This window comes from Oncorhynchus nerka, linkage group LG9a (assembly GCF_034236695.1).
Source record: "Oncorhynchus nerka isolate Pitt River linkage group LG9a, Oner_Uvic_2.0, whole genome shotgun sequence".
Taxonomy (NCBI): Eukaryota; Metazoa; Chordata; class Actinopteri; order Salmoniformes; family Salmonidae; genus Oncorhynchus; species Oncorhynchus nerka.
Genome location: NC_088404.1, coordinates 34379089 through 34402386, shown reverse-complemented (window position 1 = coordinate 34402386; position 23298 = coordinate 34379089). Strand labels below are relative to the sequence as shown.

The 23298-nt window shown below is 45.8% G+C and overlaps 1 protein-coding gene across 1 annotated transcript in view; it reads left to right on the top strand.

Annotated features, from left to right (window-relative positions):
* LOC115119048 (protein piccolo-like) overlaps positions 1 to 23298 on the top strand; it is a 161727-nt gene that overhangs the window by 5671 nt on the left and 132758 nt on the right. Inside the window, exons 3-8 of the mRNA XM_065022150.1 lie at positions 9379 to 10341; positions 11328 to 12017; positions 12590 to 13273; positions 13898 to 14815; positions 18164 to 18364; positions 19379 to 19876. Coding sequence (XP_064878222.1) covers positions 9379 to 10341; positions 11328 to 12017; positions 12590 to 13273; positions 13898 to 14815; positions 18164 to 18364; positions 19379 to 19876 — 3954 coding nt within the window. The remainder of the gene's footprint in view (positions 1 to 9378; positions 10342 to 11327; positions 12018 to 12589; positions 13274 to 13897; positions 14816 to 18163; positions 18365 to 19378; positions 19877 to 23298) is intronic.

Genomic DNA, 23298 nt, shown 5'->3' with positions numbered 1-23298 from the left:
AAAGTGCTTTGGATGTCTAGAAAAGCAGTATATACAGTGCGTTTGGAAAGTATTCAAAAATTGATTAAATAAAAATAATCCTCATCAATCTACACACAATACCCCATAATGACAGAATCATAAAACACGGGACGAGATGTTAAACTGTCCATTGTGCCAATAGATGGAATGCACTCACATGAGATTTGCCGTGATGTTGACAGAGTGGCATGGGAGGTTTATTTCTTAGACTGGGGTAAGATGTCAATTTTGGGACACATCCTCAGTAGTGTGCCTTCGAATCAGTGGGTGTTTCGGCCTTTAATCACTAAACACCCTCATCAAAGGTGGCCAGCTAAAGGGTAACCAAGCCTTAGCTTGTGTCCCATGCCCAATTAAGATGTCCCACGGGACTATGCAAGGTAGGGGCGTCCTCTTCCCTGAGCCAGCCATACAGCTGACCGCATACCTCATATGCCCTCCTCAAGTTGGAGGGATCTGAATTGGGTTCTCAGGTGGGGGTGGGGGGTCATGAAGTTATAGCCCAGCAAGGGTCCTTCCGTTTGATCTAGATCCACTGGCTGCCTCTTTCAGCTGCTTGAGAAACTGCTCTGACGGTCTGCCGCAGAGCCTGTCCATGGATTCCAAGTTCTTTCAGCAACCTGATGATGGAAGAAGCCACGAATCCTCTGCATCCCACTTCAACTGGCCAGACCTTTGCATTCCAGCCACGCTGAGTTGGGTCTGCTGCCAACTCTGTGTAACGCAGTTTCTTACGTTCGTAGGCCTCTTCAACAGAGTTTTCCCACGGGACTGTGAGCTCTATGATGTACACAGCCTTTCGTGAAGGGGACCAGAGTACCATGTCTGGCCTAAGGTTGGTAGGAGCAATCTCAGGTGGAAAAATGAGTTGCTGGCCAATATCGACAAGCATCTTCCAGTCCCGGGCCATGGCTAGGTGTCCAGTTTCTGGCTTTGTAGGAGGATACTTGGGCCTTTTCTGTCCCTCCCGGATGAATGTTGTTGTTTTGACGGGATTGCTTGTTTTTGGAGGTAATGAATTGGTTGCACTCCTCTTGGTCTCAAGTGCTGCAGCCAGGCTCTTGAGGACCTGATTGTGCCTCCAGGTGTAGCGGCCTTGTGAGAGGCTGGTCTTGCAACCTGTCATTATATGCCTGAGAGTCGCTGGAGCTGGGCAGAGGGGGCAGGTCGAGTCCTCGCCATACCATTGATGTAGATTTTTTGGTGATGGAAGCACATCATAAACAGCTCTTATGATGAAGCTGATGTTGCTTGCCTCCATTTGCCAAAGCTCACTCCAGTTGATCTTTCTCCTCTCCAGGCCTTCCCACCGCGTCCATTGCCCTTGTTTAGCAAGAGAGACAGCCTTTGCACTTCTTGCAGTCTCCTCCTGTCTGCGCACCTCCTCGACCACCAGTTTCCTGCGTTCAGATGTTGTTGCCTTATGGAACGTTGGTTTGCTTGCTGCCAGGCCAAAGCATCCTCTTCCATGCTGGATATTCCCCACAATGTCTTGGTGTCTCAGGGCTGATGTTGCTTGCTGCCCAGCCTTGGATGATGTCCATTTCCGTCCAGTTTGTAGGAGAGGTGCAGCCTTGCTAATGGTCTGGTCTTTGGAGTCCTTCAATGTCATCTGAAGTCTTACTTTAGAGCACTTGTACTCCTCCGTTAGACTTGTAAGAGGTAGTTCAAGGACCCCTTTGCCATAGAGGCCGATGTTACTCAGGCATCGTGGGACACCCAGCCATTTCTTCACGTATGAGGTAATGGTTCGCTCCATCTTCTCCACTGTTGTTATTGGGACCTCATAGACGGTGAGTGGCCACATTACCCGGGAGAAGTCCAAACTGTAGGCACCAAAGCTTGAGCCTCCCAGGCAGTAGGGTCTTGTTGATGTTCTCAAGACCGTCGGCGATGTCCTGCCTTACTTGCTGCACTTGATCTTTATCCCGGAGGCTTTCGTTGTACCATCTACCCAGGCTCTTGATGGGTTGCTCAGACACCGTTGGTATCGGGTCATCTCCAATGCAGAACCTCACATCTTTAAGCTGTCCCTTGACTATGGAGATGCTTCGAGATTTGCTTGGCTTGATTTTCATCCGGGCCCACTTGATGTTATCCTGCAGTTTTGCAAGTAGCCGCCTGGTGCATGCTGCAGTGGTGGTCAGTATAGTCATGTCATCCATGTATGCTCGGATAGGTGGGAGACGGAGCCCTTCCTTAGTTCTCTCACCGCCGACCACCCATCTCGATGCCCTGATGATGACTTCCATGGCCATAGTGAAGGCCAGAGGAGAAATTGTACAGCCTGCCATTATGCCTACTTCCAAGCGCTGCCATGTTGTTGTGAAGTCAGGTGTTGTGAAACACAATTGCAGGTCTTGGAAATAGGCCTTTACCAGTGTAGTGATGGGTTCTGGTACGTGGAAAATGTTGAAGGATTCCCAGAGGAGTTCATGGGGAACTGAGCCAAAGGCATTGGCCAGGTCGAGGAAGATGACATAGAGGTCTCTCTTGTCCTTCTTAGCTGTTTGGATCTGGTGCCAAATCATACTAGTATGTTCCAGGCAACCAGAGAAACCAGGAATGCCTGCTTTCTGTACAGATGTATCAATGTACTTGTTCCTTTCCAGATAAGTGGACAGCCTCTGTGCTATTATACTGAAAAAGATCTTCCCTTCGACGTTGAGAAGGGAGATTGGTCGGAATTGACTGATGTCTGTCGCATCCTTCTCTTTCGGGATTAGCACACCACCAGCCCTTCGCCATGCCTTTGGTATTATTTCCTTCTGCCACACTATCCTCATGAGCCTCCAAAGAAAGCGTAGAACATCCGGGGCGTTCTTGTAGAGCTTGTATGGTACTCCATTAGGCCCAGGAGCAGAGGCCGCTCTTGCTCTTCGGACAACGTTCTCTACTTCCCTCCATTTTGGAGGGTCAGTGTGCAGATTGAATTCTGGTGGTTGAATAGGTGGGATGTCATGTGGGATGACTATCTGCTCATGCCTTTTCATGTCCTGGTGGACCTTTTCCAGATGTTCTTCCAGTTCAGGCTTTGGAGTTTTTAGGATTCCGCACTTTTCCTTTGCGAAGAGATCTTTGACAAACTTAAAGGTTTTTTTATAGAACCGTGTTCTTGAGTGTACCTTCTTCCTACGAAGTTTCCTTAAATTTTCCGCTCTTTTCGCAAGGTTGCCAGCCGACATTTAATGTCTGCTTGGAGTAGCATGAGACCTTCTCTCTCTGCATCAGAGGCCTTCTTCCACTGCTTCCTCAGCTGCCTTCTCTCTCTGACAAGTATCTCGATCTCCTGCTGTCTCCTAGATTTGGCTGGCGGGGGTGGTGTCTTGCCACTTCTCCTTTCGTTTACTCCAAAGCGCTCTTCTCCGTAGTGGTAGATAATGTCTCCCATCCTTTCAAGCTTTTTCTCTGCTGTTCCTACCTGTTGTTCCAAGATTTTTGTCAGGTCGTTGTTGATTGTTTCCCACTCTCTCTTTTCAACAGCTTTGGGCCACTTCACACTCGGTCTGTGCCCTTTGATCTTTTCCTCTTTTAGAGGTCTCCGTGGTTGGGTGAGTTCATCCACCGGCATTTCTGTGCTTGTGTTATCCTCCTCAGTTACAGGGGTGCTGATGCTCTGCGAACTTTGGTTTGCGTCCCGTCGCTGTGCTTCATTCGACTGATTTGACTGGCTGCTTCGTAAGAAGTACTGGTCAATGCGAGGTCCCTGTCTCTGCTCTCCCAAGCACCTTTTCCTCCCTTGATGGATCCTTAACCCCCTTGCCGATGTTACTCTCTCCCAACCACAGCTGCACACCTGAAGTGTGTGTCCTGCTGCTGTTATGGTTGTCTCATGTGCTGTGTTCCTACTCGTAGTCGTTTCCGTTCCTGGGTCCGTAACCGTGTGATCAGTCGTTGAGCCATCTTGCGCCCCAGCTCTCGCAGGCTCTAGGGGTATGTTCCTTTGTTGACTTTCAGTAGCACTTAGCGGGTGTCTCCAACATACTGAAACAGCGTCGGAGACTGCCAACATGGGTAGCTAGCCCATGACAGCCCCAGTGGGGTCTATTCCCTCCGGTCAGCTGTCTCTCCAAGCTGTCACACAGACTTTCCTATGTTGTCAGCTGTCCTTTCACAGCAGTCACTGGACTGGTCCAGATGATCAGAATCATAAAACACGGGACGAGATGTTAAACTGTCCATTGTGCCAATAGATGGAATGCACTCACATGAGATTTGCCGTGATGTTGACAGAGTGGCATGGGAGGTTTATTTCTTAGACTGGGGTAAGATGTCAATTTTGGGACACATCCTCAGTAGTGTGCCTTCGAATCAGTGGGTTTCGGCCTTTAATCACTAAACACCCTCATCAAAGGTGGCCAGCTAAAGGGTAATCAAGCCTTAGCTTGTGTCCCATGCCCAATTAAGATGTCCCACGGGACTATGCAAGGCAGGGGCGTCCTCTTCCCTGAGCCAGCCATACAGCTGACCGCATACTTCATATGCCCTCCTCAAGTTGGAGGGATCTGAATTGGGTTCTCAGGTGGGGGTGGGGGGTCATGAAGTTATAGCCCAGCAAGGGTCCTTCCGTTTGATCCAGATCCACTGGCTGCCTCTTTCAGCTGCTTGAGAAACTGCTCTGACGGTCTGCCGCAGAGCCTGTCCATGGATTCCAAGTTCTTTCAGCAACCTGATGATGGAAGAAGCCACGAATCCTCTGCATCCCACTTCAACTGGCCAGACCTTTGCATTCCAGCCACGCTGAGTTGCGTCTGCTGCCAACTCTGTGTAACGCAGTTTCTTACGCTCGTAGGCCTCTTCAACAGAGTTTTCCCACGGGACTGTGAGCTCTATGATGTACACAGCCTTTCGTGAAGGGGACCAGAGTACCATGTCTGGCCTAAGGTTGGTAGGAGCAATCTCAGGTGGAAAAATGTGAACAAAGTGAAAACAGATTTTTATAAATGTTTGCAAATTTATAAAAAATAGAAAACAGAAATACCTTATTTACATAAGTATACAGCCCCTTTGCTATGAGACTCGAATTGAGCTCAGGTGCATCCTGTCTCCATTGATCATCCTTGAGATGTTCCTACAACTTGATTGTAGTCCATCTGTGGTACATTCAATTGATGGGACATGATTTAGAAAGTCACACCCCTGTCTATATAAGGTCTCACAGTTGACAGTGCATGTCAGAGCAAATACCAAGCCATGAGGTTGAAGGAATTGCCGTAGAGCTCAGAGACAGGGTTGTGTTGAGGCACAGATCTGGGGAAGGGTACCAAAAAATGTCTTCAGCATTGAAGGACACAAAGAACACAGTGGCCTCCATCATTCTTAAATGGAAGAAGTTTGGAAGCACCAAGACTCTTCCTAGAGCTGTCCTGCCCGACCAAACTGAGCAATCGGGGGAGAAGAGCCTTGGTCAGGGAGGAGACCAAGAACCCAATGGTCACTCTGACAAAGCTCCAGAGTTCCTATGTGGAGATGGGAGAACCTTCCAGAAGGACAACCATCTCTGCAGCACTCTACCAATCAGGCCTTTATGGTAGAGTGAAGCCACACCTCAGTAAAAAGCACTTGACCGCCTGCTTGGAGTTTGCCAAAGGCTCTCAGACCATGAGAAACAAGATTCTCTGGTCTGATGAAATCAAGATTGAAATCTTTGGCCTGAATGCCATGTGTCGCGTCTGGAGTAAACCTGGCACCATCCCTAAGGTGAAGCATGGTGGTGGCAGCATTATGCTGTGGGGATGTTTTTCAGCTACAGGGACTTGGAGACTAGTCAGGATCGAGGGAAAGATGAACGAAGAAAAGTACAGAGAGATTCTTGATGAAAACCTGCTCCAGAGCACTCAGGACCTCAGAGTGGGGCGTAAGTTCAATTTCCAACAGGACAATGACCCTAAGCACACAGCCAAGCCAACGCAAAAGTGGCTTCGGTACAAGTCTCTGAATGTCCTTGAGTGGCTCAGCCAAAGCCAGGACTTGAACCCGATCTAACATCTCTGGAGAGACCAAAAAATTGCTTTGCAGCGATGCTCCCCATCCAATTTGAAGGAGCATGAGAATATTGGGAGAAACTCCCCAAATACAGGTGTGTCAATCTTGTTGCGTCATATCATAGAAGACTCAAGGCTTTAATCACTGCCAATGGTGCTTTAACAAAGTACAGAGGAAAGGGTCTGAATACTTCTATAAATGTGATTTTTCAGTTAATTTTTTTTTATACATTTGCAAAGAAAATGTACAAACCTTTTTTTGGTTTGTTATTATGGGGTATTGTGTTTAGATTGATGAGGGAAAAAAAACAATTGTATCCATTTTAGAATACGTCTGTAAGGTAATAAAATGTGAATAAAATCAAGGGGTCTGAAAACCTTTTGCATGTGAAATAAATTATTATTATTGTTACTATTTACAGTAGGGGCCATTGGAATTGTGAGTGCAGGCAGTCAGCTATGTAGGACACATTATCGATCTGGAAGGATTTTGACCTCATCCCGTCAGTAGAGGATGCCTGGTTATTCTTTAAAAGGGCTTTCCTCACCATCTTAAATAAGCATGTCCCATTAAAAAAATGTAGAACTAAGAACAGATATAGCCCTTGGTTCACTCCAGACTTGACTGCCCTTAACCAGCACAAAAACATCATGTGGCGTACTGCATTAGCATCGAAAGCCCCCGCGATATGCAACTTTTCAGGGAAGTTAGGAACCAATATACACAGTCAGTTAGGAAAGCAAAGGCTAGCTTTCTCAAACAGACATTTGCATCCTGTAGCACAAATTCCCAAATGTTTTGGGACATTGTAATGTCCATGGAGAATAAGAGTACTTCCTCCCAGTGGCCCACTGCACTGAGGCTAGGAAACACTGTCACCACCGGTAAATCTACGATAATCGAGAATTTTAATGGTCGAGTTCGCTGATGTTCTGAAATCTGGACCCCTACAAATCAGATGGGCTAGACAATCTGGACCCTCTCTTTCTAAAATTATCCACTGCAATTGTTGCAACTCCTATTACTTGCCTGATCAACCTCTCTTTCATATTGTCTGAGATCCCTAAAGATTGGAAAGCTGCCGCAGTCATCCTCCTCTTCAAAGGGGGAGACACTCTAGACCCAAACTGTTCCAGACCTATATCTATCCTACCCTGCCTTTCTCAAGTCTTTGAAAGCCAAGTTAACAAACAGATCACTGACCATTTAGAATCCCACCGTACCTTCTCCGCTATGCAATCTGGTTTCCGAGCTTGTTATGGGTGCACCTCAGCCATGCTCAAGGTCCTAAACGACATCATATCTGCCATTGATAAAAGACAGTACTGTGCAACCGTCTTCATCGACCTGGCCAAGGCTTTCGACTCTGTCAATCACCACATTCTTATTGGCAGACTCAACAGCCTTGGTGTCTCAAATGACTGCCTCGCCTGGTTCACCAACTACATATCAGATAGAGTTCAGTGTGTCAAATTGGAGGGCCTGTTGTCCGGACCTCTGGCAGTCTCTATGGAGGTGCCACAGGGTTCAAATCTCGGGCCAACTCTTTTCTCTGTATATATCAATGATGTTGCTCTTGCTGCTGGTGATTCTCTGATCCACCTCCACGCAGACGACACCATTCTGTATACTTCTGGCCCTTCTTTGGACTCTGTGTTAACATACCTCCAGACGAGCTTCAATGCCATACAACACTCTTTCAGTGGCCTCCAACTGTTCTTAAATGCAAGGTAAACTAAATGCATGCTCTTCAACCGATTGCTGCCTGCATCCGACTAGCATCACTACTCTGGACGGTTCTGACTTAGAATATGTGGACAACTACAAATACCTAGGTGTTTGGTTAGACTGTAATCTCTCCTTCCAGACTCACATTAAGCATCTCCAATCCAAATTTAAATCTATAATCGGCTTCCTATTTCGCAACAAAGCCTCCTTCACTCATGCTGCTAAACATACCGTCGTAAAACTGACTATCCTACTGATCCTTGACTTTGGTAATGTCATTTACAAAATAGCCTCGAACACTCTACTCAGCAAATTGGATGCAGTCTATCACAGTGCCATCCGTTTTGTCACCAAAGCCCCATATACTACCCACCACTGCGACCTGTATGCTCTCGTTGGCTGGCCCTCACTTCATATTCGTCACCAAACCCACTGGCTCCAGGTCATCTATAAGTCTTTGCTAGTTAAAGCCCCGCCTAAATCTCAGCTCACTGGTCACCATAGCAGTACTCATAGCACGCGCTCCAGCAGGTATATTTCACTGGTCATCCCCAAAGCCAACTCCTCCTTTGGCCTTTCCTGCCAGGTCTCTGCTGCCAATGACTGGAACTAATTGCAAAAATCTCTGAAGCTGGATACTTATATCTCCCTCACTAACTTTAAGGATCAGCTGTCAGAGCAGCTTACTGATCACTGCACCTGTACACAGCCCATCTGTAAATAGCCCACCCAACTACCTCATCCCCATTTTCTTGTTTATTTTTGCTCTTTTGCACCACAGTATCTCTACTTCAACATCATCATCTGCACATCTATCACTGCAGTGTTAATGCTAAATTGTAATTATTTCGCCACTATGGCCTATTGCCTTTCGTCCCTAATTGTACTACATTTGCACACAATGTATATAGATTTTTCTATTGTATTATTGACTGTACATTTGTTTTTCCCACGTGTAACTCTGTGTTGCTGTTTTTGTCGCACTGCTTTGCTTTATCTTGGCCAGGTCGCAGTTGTAAATGAGAACTTGTTCTCAACTGGCCTACCTGGTTAAATAATGGTGAAATACATTTTTAAATTAAAAAAATACATTTTTAGGCTGACGATCAGCTCCCTCCTAAGTGACAGTCAAAGAATTACGCTAAGGTATAGCCTCTTGTGTAAACAACATAGAGTATTTACTCTGAATACTATTGGCTAATGGCTACAGTATAATAATATCAATCAATAATTGCTTAATTACCCAAAAAGGTGTATTTAGCGAACATGAAATAATTACGAATATATTTTACACAATGGGTGAACGCTGTCTTCTCTAATAGTTCATTTCATACTTGAATTTCCTTGAGGACACTGACATGAATTTAAACCATCTTAGCTTCAACACTACACAGTAGCAATGTCATGTTACTGATGTTTAGTGGCAACTAGAATTGAAAATCAGCTTGGGCTCCTCTACAAAGACTTAAAACTAACTCATGATGATAGGCACAGAACATAGTGAATGTTTTCATGAAGGTGTTTATCAGCAGAAAGGAACACTGCTTTTTGTTTACTGATTATGTTGAACATGAAATCAGGTTAATAGATGAACCATGTAGTATCATGTTATTTGACCATCTTAACACGGTTGTTTTCCTTCAGGCGAAGGAGTGGCTGTGTTTGAACTGCCAGACGAAGAGAATGGAATCCCCAGGACCTCCCATGATAAAACCCCAACCTTCTCCCAACAACAGTTCTGCACCTCAGAGGACCACTGTCCCACCCAGCACACCCCAAAAGAAAGGCACTCCAACACCAGACTCCCCTCAGAGGAAACCTGCTACATCAGCAACACAGCCACCCAAGACAGAGGTTGCTAAAGCAGCACACCCTCAGAAACCTGCCAGCTCAGCTCCTGCTCAGAAGACAATACAGGAGAACAGGAGAACATCAGGGCTTCAGAAACCACCAGAGCAGCCAGGCCAACCTGGGCTTAAGCAGAGTAATGCTTCCCCATCCACACAGCAGGAGCCTGGGAAGCCTCAGCAACAGCCTCCAAAAAGTGGAGCCTCTCCTGCCAAAGCTGTGCCACCAGAGGCCCAGCCCACCAAAGAGCAGTCAGGGGGTTTCTCCGACTTTGGTGGTGCTAAATCTCAGCCTGCTCAGTCAAAGCCTGAAGAGTCAGTGTCTGGGAAGATGTTTGGCTTTGGCTCCTCTATCTTCAGCTCTGCATCCACTTTGATCACCTCAGCTGTTCAGGATGAGCCCCGCTTCACACCCCCAGCTTCCCCCAAGGTGTCTGCACCAGCCTCTCCCAAGATGCCCCCTGCAAAGGAGATCAAACCACCTGCTGCTCGGAGAGCAGATGAGAAGAAAGCAGAGCAACCCCAGCAGGCCACGTTTCCCCCATCAGTACAGGCCAAAGTGGACAAACCCCCATCAGCTCCTCCAAAGGGAGCAGCATCCTCCCAACCAGCACCCAAAGCAGGCCAATCTACTTGTCCACTCTGCAAGGTGGAACTCAACAAGGGCTCCAAGGACCCTCCCAACTACAACACCTGCACAGAATGCAAGAACACTGTCTGCAACCTCTGTGGATTTAACCCCATGCCACATGTTTCTGAGGTAAAACAAACAGAATCACTTTATTACTTTGTAAATTAATTATGAGTGCTATATTTAAGCAATAAGGCATGGGGGGTGTGGTATATGGCCAATATATATTTTGGCCATATACCTCAAACCCCCAAGGTGCACCATTGCTATTATAGACCAGTTACCAATGTAGTTAGAGCAGGTAAAGTAAATGTTTTGTCATACCCATGGTATAAGGTCTGATATACCACAGCTTTCAGGCAATCAGCATTTAGGGCTCGAACCACCCAGTTTATAATATTATTTAGACAAGGCTCTCTCTTTTATAGAAAAGTTCAGATAGATAAATAATCTCTCCACAAATCATCCATAGGAAAATCGTAGTCATTCTGAAATGAAATTGTTATCTGTCAGATTTGAAATGTATATTCGTTTCCATCAATGTATTTCAGTTCCAGAAATAACTTTTAGACATTGCACAGTTGGTCTATTCATTACTTGTTTAGTCTCTCCTCATACAAATATGGTAGGAAAAACCAGTGTGGTAAGGTTTTAGCCTGTATGAATAGTTTGGGATTTTAGTATATTTGCATTTACTGACAATTTCTGGCCTTTATAAAAGATAGACAATGCAAAGTCTCATGTGAAGTCGTTATGACTATTTCATTTCCTGATTTGTTCTTGACCCATATTAATTCTACCAACAGTAGCATGGTACTAGACCTATAGTGAATAGAAGTGGAATTTTTAGATGGTTCCTATTCATCTCTTTTACAATGTGCTTGGTACGTATGCAATACACCAAATACTTAAATTGCAAGTCATGTTAAAGCTCAAAACAGCAAGAATGATGTATCACAGTGTGCTGGACAATGTATGTCCTAGAGAGTAAGGAAAGTGTCTGATGATATCACTGCAGAAACATTTGCTTGTGCCACTTTCCATCATGCGTAGAAAGAGCTGTATAAGAAATGTATCCAATTCTGTATTCCTCTTACAATGTGAAAATGTTTAAGGTGAAGGAGTGGCTGTGCCTGAACTGTCAGATGCAGAGAGCACTGGGAGGAATGGAAGATCCAGAACATCCCATGATGAAACCCAAACCTTCACCCAACCAAGTCTCAGCTCCTGCTGCTCCTCGAAAGAAAGACACTTCAACATCATCTGGTCCCTATAAAGTAGCCACTGCACCAGCTTCACCCAAAAAGGAGCCAGTGACTCGAACCTCTCAGCCTGTCCCCTCAAAACCTAAAGACTCTGTGTCTGGGAAGATGTTTGGCTTTGGCTCCTCCATCTTTAGCTCTGCATCCACGTTGATCACCTCAGCTGTTCAGGATGAGCCCCGCACCACACTGCCAGCTTCTCCCAAGGTGTCTACAACAGCCCATGCCTCTCCCAAGATGCCCCCTGCAAATGAGATCAAACCACCTGCTGCTCAGAAATCAGAGGAGAAGAAAGCAGCGCATCCCCAGAAGGCCATTGTCCCCCCATCAGTACATGCCAAAGTGGACAAACCCCCATCAGCTCCTCCAAAGGGAGCAGCATCCTCCCAACCAGCTCCCAAAGCAGGCCAATCTACTTGTCCACTCTGCAAGGTGGAACTCAACAAGGGCTCCAAGGACCCTCCCAACTACAACACCTGCACAGAATGCAAGAACACTGTCTGCAACCTCTGTGGATTTAACCCCATGACACATGGATCAGAGGTAAGAGAACATGACAGTTCAAGTGCACTGCTTTCAGCAAGCAGATGTCCTGTTATCACTTATGGATGCAGCTTTTTAGAAGATTACAAAGTACAGCCTCATGTTCACTGATTTGTTTCTAAATGATGAAATCACAGTAGTCTGTTTTGATGATACACATTAGCTATTTTTTCCACAGAACCAGCTTTGTAGATAATACAAATTATGCAGGCTCTCTCATTTTGCCTGTGTTTACATAACAAAGTTATTTATTAAATGCAAAGCTGCAAGTATGTATAGGCTACTTTAACCAATCTATACCGGTCATAATTTGTGTAGATTTTCACACAGATATTGTATTAACTTATTTTGTCTCCAAAAGCATACATGATTATATTTCAACTTTATATAGGCAACCTTATGGTAAGCGACCTGATGCAATGACTAGGTCCTGAAAAATATGCCAACTGTGTAACTTCCTATGTACATATTCAGCCATTTGTAAAGTTAGATTGGCATGAATTGAACTCCAATAGATACCAACAGGAAACCTGAGTATTCAGTATATATCTAACACATCCTTACTATTTCAGGTGAAGGAGTGGCTGTGTCTGAACTGCCAGATGCAGAGAGCTCTTGGAGGAATTGAACCCCCTGGAACTCCCATGATTAAACACTCGATCAGCAAAGTCTTGACACCTGTTGCTCCTCAAAAGAAGGACACTCTCACCCCTGCTGGTGTTCCAAAAGTGGCCACTTCACCAACCTCACTGAAAATGGAGCCAGTGACTCGAGCCTCTCAGCCTGTCCCCTCAAAGCCTGAAGACTCTGTGTCTGGGAAGATGTTTGGCTTTGGCTCCTCCATCTTCAGCTCTGCATCCACGTTGATCACCTCAGATGTTCAAGACGAGTCCCGCACCACACCGCCAGCTTCCCCCAAGGTGTCTGCAGCAGCCCAGGCCTCTCCCAAGATGCCCCCTGCAAAGGAGACCAAACTACCTGCTGCTCAGAAAGCAGAGGAGAAGAAAGCAGCGCATCCCCAGAAGGCCAATGTCCCCCCATCAGTACAGGCCAAAGTGGACAAACCCCCATCAGCTCCTCCAAAGGGAGCAGCATCCTCCCAACCAGCTCCCAAAGCAGGCCAATCTACTTGTCCACTCTGCAAGGTGGAACTCAACAAGGGCTCCAAGGACCCTCCCAACTACAACACCTGCACAGAATGCAAGAACACTGTCTGCAACCTCTGTGGATTCAACCCCATGCCAAACGTTCCTGAGGTAATACATTACAGTTCTTTGAATTCATTTCAACATAATACAATTATGGTTACTCTATCAATTTGCCTGTGCCACCAGAGCTCCCAAGTGGCGCAGCGGTCTATGGCACTGCATCTCAGTCCTAGAGGCGTCACTACAGACCCTGGTTAGATTCCAGGCTGTATCACAACCAGCCGTGATTGGGAGTCCCATAGGGCGGTGTGCAATTGGTCCAGCGTTGTCCGAGTTAGGATTTGGCTGGGGTTGGCCGTCATTGTAAATAAGAGTTTGTTCTTAACTGACTAGTTAAGTAAAGGTTAAATATTTGGTATTTTTTTAAAACAATATTTTATTCAATTCAAAGTTAAATGACAGGGACATTTTTGTAGAAACCTAGTAGGTTGCTTGTATTATTTGCTTTAGTTACACAAAATGCTAAATTTGTATTAAACTATAACTATAATATTCAAGCAAGTTACTTAGAGCAATGACTGGGCATGTTGTATGCAGACTGTATATTCACATGGAAATATTCAGCAGTATATTTATGAAGATTCCTTGAAATAATTTTATCCAGCTATTATACCAACAGGTAACTGGCGTATACAGTACCTATCTAACACAACATTGCTCTTTCCGGTGAAGGAGTGGCTGTGTCTGAACTGCCAGATGCAGAGAGCTCCTGGAGGAATGGAACCCCCAGGACCCCCCATTATTAAACCATCTCCCAACAAGGTGTCTGCACCTCAAACGGTCACTGTCACACCCAGTGCAGCCCGAAAGGATATTGCAACAGCTGCTGCATCTGCGAAGAAAGACAGTCAAACCCCAGGCTCCCCTCAAAGGAAACCAATTCCCCCTGCAGCTGAAGTGTCAGAAGCTGAAGCTGCTAAAGCAGCAGATACTCAAAAACCAGCCAGCCCTGTGCCTGCTCAGAAGGCTCCACTAGAGAATCGGAGAACATCAGAACCACCGAAACCACCACAGCATCCCAGCCCTGGGCGTAGGCAGAGTAGTGCCTTCCCAGCCACACAGCAACCCCCCAAGCAGGAATCCGGAGGCTTATTTGTCTTTGGAGGTCCCAAATCTCAGTCTGCCTCCTCAAAGCCTGAAGAGTCAGTGTCTGGGAAGATGTTTGGCTTTGGCTCGTCCATCTTCAGCTCTGCCTCCACTTTGATAACATCAGTTGTTCAGGACGAGCCCCGGACCACACCGCCAGCTTCCCCCAAGATGTCTGCACTGGCCCAGACCTCCCCCAAGATGCTCCCTGCAAAGGAGACCAGACTACCAGCTACTCAGAAAGCAGAGGAGAAGAAAGCAGCGCATCCCCAGAAGGCCAATGTCCCCCCATCAGTACATGCCAAAGTGGACAAACCCCCATCAGCTCCTCCAAAGGGAGCAGCATCCTCCCAACCAGCTCCCAAAGCAGGCCAATCTACTTGTCCACTCTGCAAGGTGGAACTCAACAAGGGCTCCAAGGACCCTCCCAACTACAACACCTGCACAGAATGCAAGAACACTGTCTGCAACCTCTGTGGATTTAACCCCATGCCACATGAAACAGTAAGTAAATAGTATATGTTTCATCAAAGTAGTTAGGCTACTCTAAAATAACTGTTGTGCTTTTTTTTAGAACAATTGGTTAATGACAGTAACTTTACATATACAATGTTTATAGTCGCCAGTCTTGTCTTTCATGGGAGGTGTAAGAAAGGATAACAAGATGCTTTGATGGAGTTCTTGTTATTAATATTGTCTTTCCTCAAAAAATATCTAATGTTGGTTTATGATCTTCCTGAAAACCAATTGTAATCTGACAGCATTATCTTTGAGTATCTTGGCAAGGTTTTGACATTCATGTTCATCATCTGCTACTGATCACATTTGACATATTGTTCGGTGCATGACTTTTGTCTGAAGGGGTTTGGAGTACATCGTGGCTCCCATATTCTACAGAATATGCTAGGGATGTAACATTCACCGAAACGCATCGGCCCCTGATTCCATGTTCAAGATGCAAGTGCATCAGTCCACGGATCCCAAACCAATCCAAATGTAGCATGCATCGTTCAAAAAATAGGTTCTAAAGTTATGAATTCATGGTTCACGAGTATTTTTTGCTCATATTACATTCTTTCTACCGTCGGAAAATATCTCTTATCTTGTAACAACTGATGCGTCCTCTCTTGTTCAGTGTCAAACTGCATGTAAGTGTGTTGACAGTCATTTATCGACAAGTAATTTTGCATGCCAAACAACCCCAGGCAATGTTAGTAGCCTATTTAAACTGCACACTCTGCCCAGCTTTGTTTTGGTTGTTTTACTTTAAACAATCAGTATGGTCATTTTTAGATTTAAACTCAGCAAAAACAGAAACGTCCCCTTTTCAGGACCCTGTCTTTCAAAGATAATTTGTAAAAATCCAAATAACTTCACAGATCTTCATTGTAAAGGGTTTGAACACTGTTTCCCATGCTTGTTCAATGAACCATGAACAATTTATGAACATGCACCTGTGGAACGGTCGTTAATACACTAACAGCTTACAGGCGGTAGGCAATCAAGGTCACCGTTATAAAAACTTAGGACACTAAGAGGCCTTTCTACTGACTCTGAAAAACACCAAAAGAAAGATGCCCAGGGTCCCTGCTCATCTGCGTGAACGTGCCTTAGGCATGCTGCAAGGAGGCATGAGGACTGCAGATGTGGCCAGGGCAATAAATTGCAATGTCCGTACTGTGAGACGCCTAAGACAGTGCTACAGGGAGACAGGACGGAGAGCTGATCATCCTCGCAGTGGCATACCACGCGTAACAACACCTGCGCAGGATCGGTATATCCGAACATCACACCTGAGGGGCAGGTACAGGATGGCAACAACAACTGCCCGAGTTACACCAGGAACGCACAATCCCTCCATCAGCGCTCTGACAGTCCTCAATATTCTGAGAGAGGCTGGACTGAGGGCTTGTAGGCCTGTTGTAAGGCAGTTCCTCACCAGACATCACCGGCAACAACTTTCCCTATGGGCACAAACCCAGCGTCGCTGGACCAGACAGGACTGGCAAAAAGTGGTCTTCACTGACGAGTCGCAGTTTTGTCTCACCAGGGGTGATGGTCGGATTTGCGTTTATCATCGAAGGAACGAGCGTTACTCCAAGGCCTGTACTCTGGAGCGGGATCGATTTGGAGGTGGAGGGTCCATCATGGTCTGGGGCGGTGTGTCACACCATGATCAGACTGAGCTTGTTGTCATTGCAGGCAATCTCAACGCTGTGCGTTACAGGGAAGACATCCTCCTCCCTCATGTGGTACCCTTCCTGCAGGCTCATCCTGACATGACCCTCCAGCATGACAATGCCTCCAGCCATACTGCTCATTCTATGCATGATTTCCTGCAAGACAGGAATGTCAGTGTTCTGCCATGGCCAGCAAAGATCCTGCATCTCAATCCCATTGAGCACGTCTGGGAACTGTTGGATCGGAGGGTGAGGGCTAGGGCCATTCCCCCCAGAAATGTCCGGGAACATGCAGGTGCCTTGGTGGAAGAGTGGGGTAACATCTCACAGCAAGAACGGGCAAATCTGGTGCAGTCCATGAGGAGGAGATGCACTGCCGTACTTAATGCAGCTGGTGGCCACACCAGACACTGACTGTTACTTTTTATTTTGACCCCCCCTTTGTTCAGGGACACATTATTCCATTTATGTTAGTCACATGTCTGTGAAACTTGTTCAGTTTATGTCTCAGTTGTTGATTCTTGTTATGTACATACAAATATTTACACATGTTAACTTTGCTGAATATAAACGCAGTTGACAAGAGAGGACGTTTCTTTTTTTGATGAGTTTACATGTTAAAGTTGATAATTTCATAACGAGGCCACCAATCCCTTTTGCAAGGCATGCCCTTAGCGTGAGGAGAAGCTCACTCAGTAAAAACTTCCAAATGGTTAAAACCATCAGGTTTTGAGATGGGGGTGAAATCCAAAGTTGTGCTACATATTCATTGGCTTTGCCACAGCAATTATTTTTTACAGTCAATATTAATACATGACTAGCTCAAACACTTAATCTGCAATAATTCCAAGTTAATCAGTGGGTGATGTTGATTTCAGAACCAAAGTGGAGGGACAAAAAACATATGCTTCATTGCCCCGCTGATAGTGGTAGTGGGGTGGTATATGCCTAGGCTCCCTTATGGCTCAGGTCAGATGCCTTCATAGTACATAGAACATAGATATACAGAATTTAAAAACACTCGCACGCACACACACACACACATACTCTCCCACACACACACACACACACACACACACACACACACACACACACACACACACACGCACACACACACACACACGGAAAGAGAGGAGTCCGCTTCGACAGGTCCAGCTCAGAGAGGCCCAACTCTCCATCAGCAGACAATTTGAATTTAGAATTTAAAATGAGTGTGTATGCAACAATTGTTAACTCATTGAATCTTTTCCAGCGAACCCAATTGCATCAAATTGTTTCAAACTAAATTGTATCTCATCGGAGCCCATGTGTCTAGCTAGATACGTATCGAATCGTCTTGAAAGGGAAATATTCACATCCTAAGAATATGCATCAGGCTTTAAAATTAGGTTCACAAACAATGAGAGGAAAAACCATGAGGATTTTAGGTCTATGAAGACACTCTATATAGATGTTGTGATCTAATTTTCGATCTTAAGGAATTGTATTAATACGCTGTGATATAATTATTCTAATTTGTTTAGCATCTTTAGATTTAGAGCATGAGACAGTTGTTTTGTATGTTTGTCACAGGTAGTATGCAGTATTTAAATAGCAACTAAGATGAAATATATTATTAATATTATTATTATTTGTAGTTATTTTTTTTATCAACACTGTTATTTTTTTTCAGGTGAAGGAATGGCTCTGTCTGACCTGCCAGATGCAGAGAGCACTTGGAGCAGTGGAACCCCCAGGACCTCCCATGATGAAATCCCAACCGTTGCCCAGCATAGTCTCTACACCTGTTGCACTTCAAAAGGAGAATGTCACACCTGCTGCATCTCCAAAGCCGACTCCAGCTCCAGCTAAACCCCAGAAGGAGGAGATCCCAGTACCTGCGGCTGGCCAACAAGAGATCACTCCACCCACTGTACCTCAGGAGACACCAATTCCCGCTGGAACCCCAGCACCAAATGCAGACAAAAAGGAGGAGACCCCACCAATAGGATCCTCACAACATAAACAAGCTTCACCTGCTCTGGCTGAGAAGGAGAATCAAGAACCTATAATTGTACAGAAACCAGTGGACCAACCAATTCCAGCAACACCCAAAACCAGTGGAGCTGCTACACCTGTACAGCAGCCAGAAAAGCAAACTCCTCCACTGCAACAGCCTGCTTCAAAGGCATCACAACAAGTACAGCCCCAGCAAGCTCCAAAGCCAGACCTCGAAACTGCTCCCCTAAAGGAGCCAATGACTCCTGCTTCAGAGAAAGAGAAGAAGAACCCAGCACCAGGGTCACCACAGAATGAATTATCTCCAGCAGTGGCTTCACAGCAGGACAAAATGCCAGTGGACAAATCAACTCCAACCCCTGTCCAACATCCTCCACACCAAGAGACTCCACAACAAGAAGAGCAACAAGGTCAGCCTCTAACAGCGACACCGAAAGGAGAGCCTGGGAAGCCTCAACAACAGCTTCCAAAAGGTGGAGCCTCTTATGCAAAATCTGTACCACCACCACAGGCTCAGCCCTACAAGCAGGAGTCAGGAGGCTTCTTTGGCTTTGGTGGGGCTAAATCTCAGCCTGCTCAGTCAAAGCCTGAAGACTCAGTGTCTGGGAAGATGCTTGGCTTTGGCTCCTCTATCTTCAGCTCTGCATCCACTTTGATCACCTCAGCTGTTCAGGATGAGCACCGCACCACACCTCCAGCTTCCCCCAAGGTGTCTATGACTCCTGCTTCAGTGAAAGAGACCCCAGCAGCAGGCTCGTCACAGAAGAAGGAGGTATCCCCGACAGTGGTTTGCCAGCAGGACCAGAAGCCAGTGGACAGACCGACTCCAACACTTGTCCAACAACCTCCACAACAGAAGACTCTACAACAACAAGGACAGCCTCCGCAGCCCTCAGCAGAGGCACCAAAATCAGAGCCTGATATATCAATAGTTGAAGCTGCTACAGCAGCAGACACTCAAAATCCGGCAAGCCCAGTGCCTGCTCAGAAGGCTCCACTGGAGAACCGGAGAACATCAGAACCTCATAAACCACCACAGCAGCCCAGCCCTGGGCGTAGGGAGAGTAGTGCCTTCCCAGCCACAAAGCAACCCCCCAAGCAGGAATCAGGAGGCTTATTTGGCTTTGGAGGTCCCAAATCTCAGTCTGCCTCCTCAAAGCCTGAAGAGTCAGTGTCTGGGAAGATGTTTGGCTTTGGCTCGTCCATCTTCAGCTCTGCCTCCACTTTGATAACATCAGTTGTTCAGGACGAGCCCCGGACCACACCGCCAGCTTCCCCCAAGATGTCTGCACTGGCCCAGACCTCCCCCAAGATGCCCCCTGCAAAGGAGACCAAACTACCTGCTGCTCAGAAAGCAGAGGAGAAGAAAGCAGCGCATCCCCAGAAGGCCAATGTCCCCCATCAGTACAGGCCAAAGTGGACAAACCCCATCAGCTCCTCCAAAGGGAGCAGCATCCTCCCAACCAGCTCCCAAAGCAGGCCAATCTACTTGTCCACTCTGCAAGGTGGAACTCAACAAGGGCTCCAAGGAACCTCCCAACTACAACACCTGCACAGAATGCAAGAACACTGTCTGCAACCTCTGTGGATTTAACCCCATGCCACATGAAACAGTAAGTAAATAGTATATGTTTCATCAAAGTAGTTAGGCTACTCTAAAATAACTGTTGTGCTTTTTTTTAGAACAATTGGTTAATGATAGTAACTTTACATATACAATGTTTATAGTCGCCAGTCTTGTCTTTCATGGGAGGTGTAAGAAAGGATAACAAGATGCTTTGATGGAGTTCTTGTTATTAATGTTGTCTTTCCTCAAAAAAATATCTAATGTTGGTTTATGATCTTCCTGAAAACCAATTGTAATCTGACAGCATTATCTTTGAGTATCTTGGCAAGGTTTTGACATTCATGTTCATCATCTGCTACTGATCACATTTGACATATTGTTCGGTGCATGACTTTTGTCTGAAGGGGTTTGGAGTACATCGTGGCTCCCATATTCTACAGAATATGCTAGGGATGTAACATTCACCGAAACGCATCGGCCCCTGATTCCATGTTCAAGATGCAAGTGCATCAGTCCACGGATCCCAAACCAATCCAAATGTAGCATGCATCGTTCAAAAAATAAGTTCTAAAGTTATGAATTCATGGTTCACGAGTATTTTTTGCTCATATTACATTCTTTCTACCGTCGGAAAATATCTCTTATCTTGTAACAACTGATGCGTCCTCTCTTGTTCAGTGTCGAACTGCATGTAAGTGTGTTGACAGTCATTGATCGACAAGTAATTTTGCATGCCAAACAACCCCAGGCAATGTTAGTAGCCTATTTAAACTGCACACTCTGCCCAGCTTTGTTTTGGTTGTTTTACTTTAAACAATCAGTATGGTCATTTTTAGATTTAAACTCAGCAAAAACAGAAATGTCCCTTTTTCAGGACCCTGTCTTTCAAAGATAATTTGTAAAAATCCAAATAACTTCACAGATCTTCATTGTAAAGGGTTTGAACACTGTTTCCCATGCTTGTTCAATGAACCATGAACAATTTATGAACATGCACCTGTGGAACGGTCGTTAATACACTAACAGCTTACAGGCGGTAGGCAATCAAGGTCACCGTTATAAAAACTTAGGACACTAAGAGGCCTTTCTACTGACTCTGAAAAACACCAAAAGAAAGATGCCCAGGGTCCCTGCTCATCTGCGTGAACGTGCCTTAGGCATGCCGCAAGGAGGCATGAGGACTGCAGATGTGGCCAGGGCAATAAATTGCAATGTCCGTACTGTGAGACGCCTAAGACAGTGCTACAGGGAGACAGGACGGAGAGCTGATCATCCTCGCAGTGGAATACCACGTGTAACAACACCTGCGCAGGATCGGTATATCCGAACATCACACCTGAGGGGCAGGTACAGGATGGCAACAACAACTGCCCGAGTTACACCAGGAACGCACAATCCCTCCATCAGCGCTCTGACAGTCCTCAATATTCTGAGAGAGGCTGGACTGAGGGCTTGTAGGCCTGTTGTATAAGGCAGTTCCTCACCAGACATCACCGGCAACAACGTTGCCTATGTGCAAAAACCCAGCGTCGCTGGACCAGACAGGACTGGCAAAAAGTGGTCTTCACTGACGAGTCGCAGTTTTGTCTCACCAGGGGTGATGGTCGGATTTGCGTTTATCGTCGAAGGAACGAGCGTTACACCAAGGCCCGTACTCTGGAGCGGGATCGATTTGGAGTTGGATGGTCCGTCATGGTCTGGGGCGGTGTGTCACAGCATGATCGGACTGAGCTTGTTGTCATTGCAGGCAATCTCAACGCTGTGCGTTACAGGGAAGACATCCTCCTCCCTCATGTGGTACCCTTCCTGCAGGCTCATCCTGACATGACCCTCCAGCATGACAATGCCTCCAGCCATACTGCTCGTTCTATGCATGATTTCCTGCAAGACAGGAATTTCAGTGTTCTACCATGGCCAGCAAAGATCCTGGATCTCAATCCCATTGAGCACGTCTGGGAACTGTTGGATCGGAGGGTGAGGGCTAGGGCCATTCCGCCTAGAAATGTCCGGGAACATGCCGGTGCCTTGGTGGAAGAGTGGGGTAACATCTCACAGCAAGAACGGGCAAATCTGGTGCAGTCCATGAGGAGGAGATGCACTGCCGTACTTAATGCAGCTGGTGGCCACACCAGAAACTGACTGTTACTTTTGATTTTGACCCCCCCTTTGTTCAGGGACACATTATTCCATTTCTGTTAGTCACATGTCTGTGGAACTTGTTCAGTTTATGTCTCAGTTGTTGATTCTTGTTATGTACATACAAATATTTACACATGTTAACTTTGCTGAATATAAACGCAGTTGACAGAGAGGACGTTTCTTTTTTTGAGTTTACATGGTACAGTTGATAATTTCATAACGAGGCCACCAATCCCTTTTGCAAGGCATGCCCTTAGCGTGAGGAGAAGCTCACTCAGTAAAAACTTCCAAATGGTCAAAACCAACTGGTTTTGAGATGGGGGTGAAATCCAAAGTTGTGCTACATATTCATTGGCTTTGCCACAGCAATTATTTTTTACAGTCAATATTAATACATGACTAGCTCAAACACTTAATCTGCAATAATTCCAAGTTAATCAGTGGGTGATGTTGATTTCAGAACCAAAGTGGATGGACAAAAAACATATGCTTCATTGCCCCGCTGATAGTGGTAGTGGGGTGGTATATGCCTAGGCTCCCTTATGGCTCAGGTCAGATGCCTTCATAGTACATAGAACATAGATATACAGAATTTAAAAACACTTGCACGCACACACACACACACACACATACTCTCCACACACACACACACACACACACACACACACACACACACACACACACACACACACACACACACACGGAAAGAGAGGAGTCCGCTTCAACAGGTCCAGCTCAGAGAGGCCCAACTCTCCATCAGCAGACAATTTGAATTTAGAATTTAAAATGAGTGTGTGTATGCAACAATTGTTAACTCATTGAATCTTTTCCAGCGAACCCAATTGCATCAAATTGTTTCAAACTAAATTGTATCTCATCGGAGCCCATGTGTCTAGCTAGATACGTATCGAATCGTCTTGAAAGGGAAATATTCACATCCTAAGAATATGCATCAGGCTTTAAAATTAGGTTCACAAACAATGAGAGGAAAAACCATGAGGATTTTAGGTCTATGAAGACACTCTATATAGATGTTGTGATCTAATTTTCGATCTTAAGGAATTGTATTAATACGCTGTGATATAATTATTCTAATTTGTTTA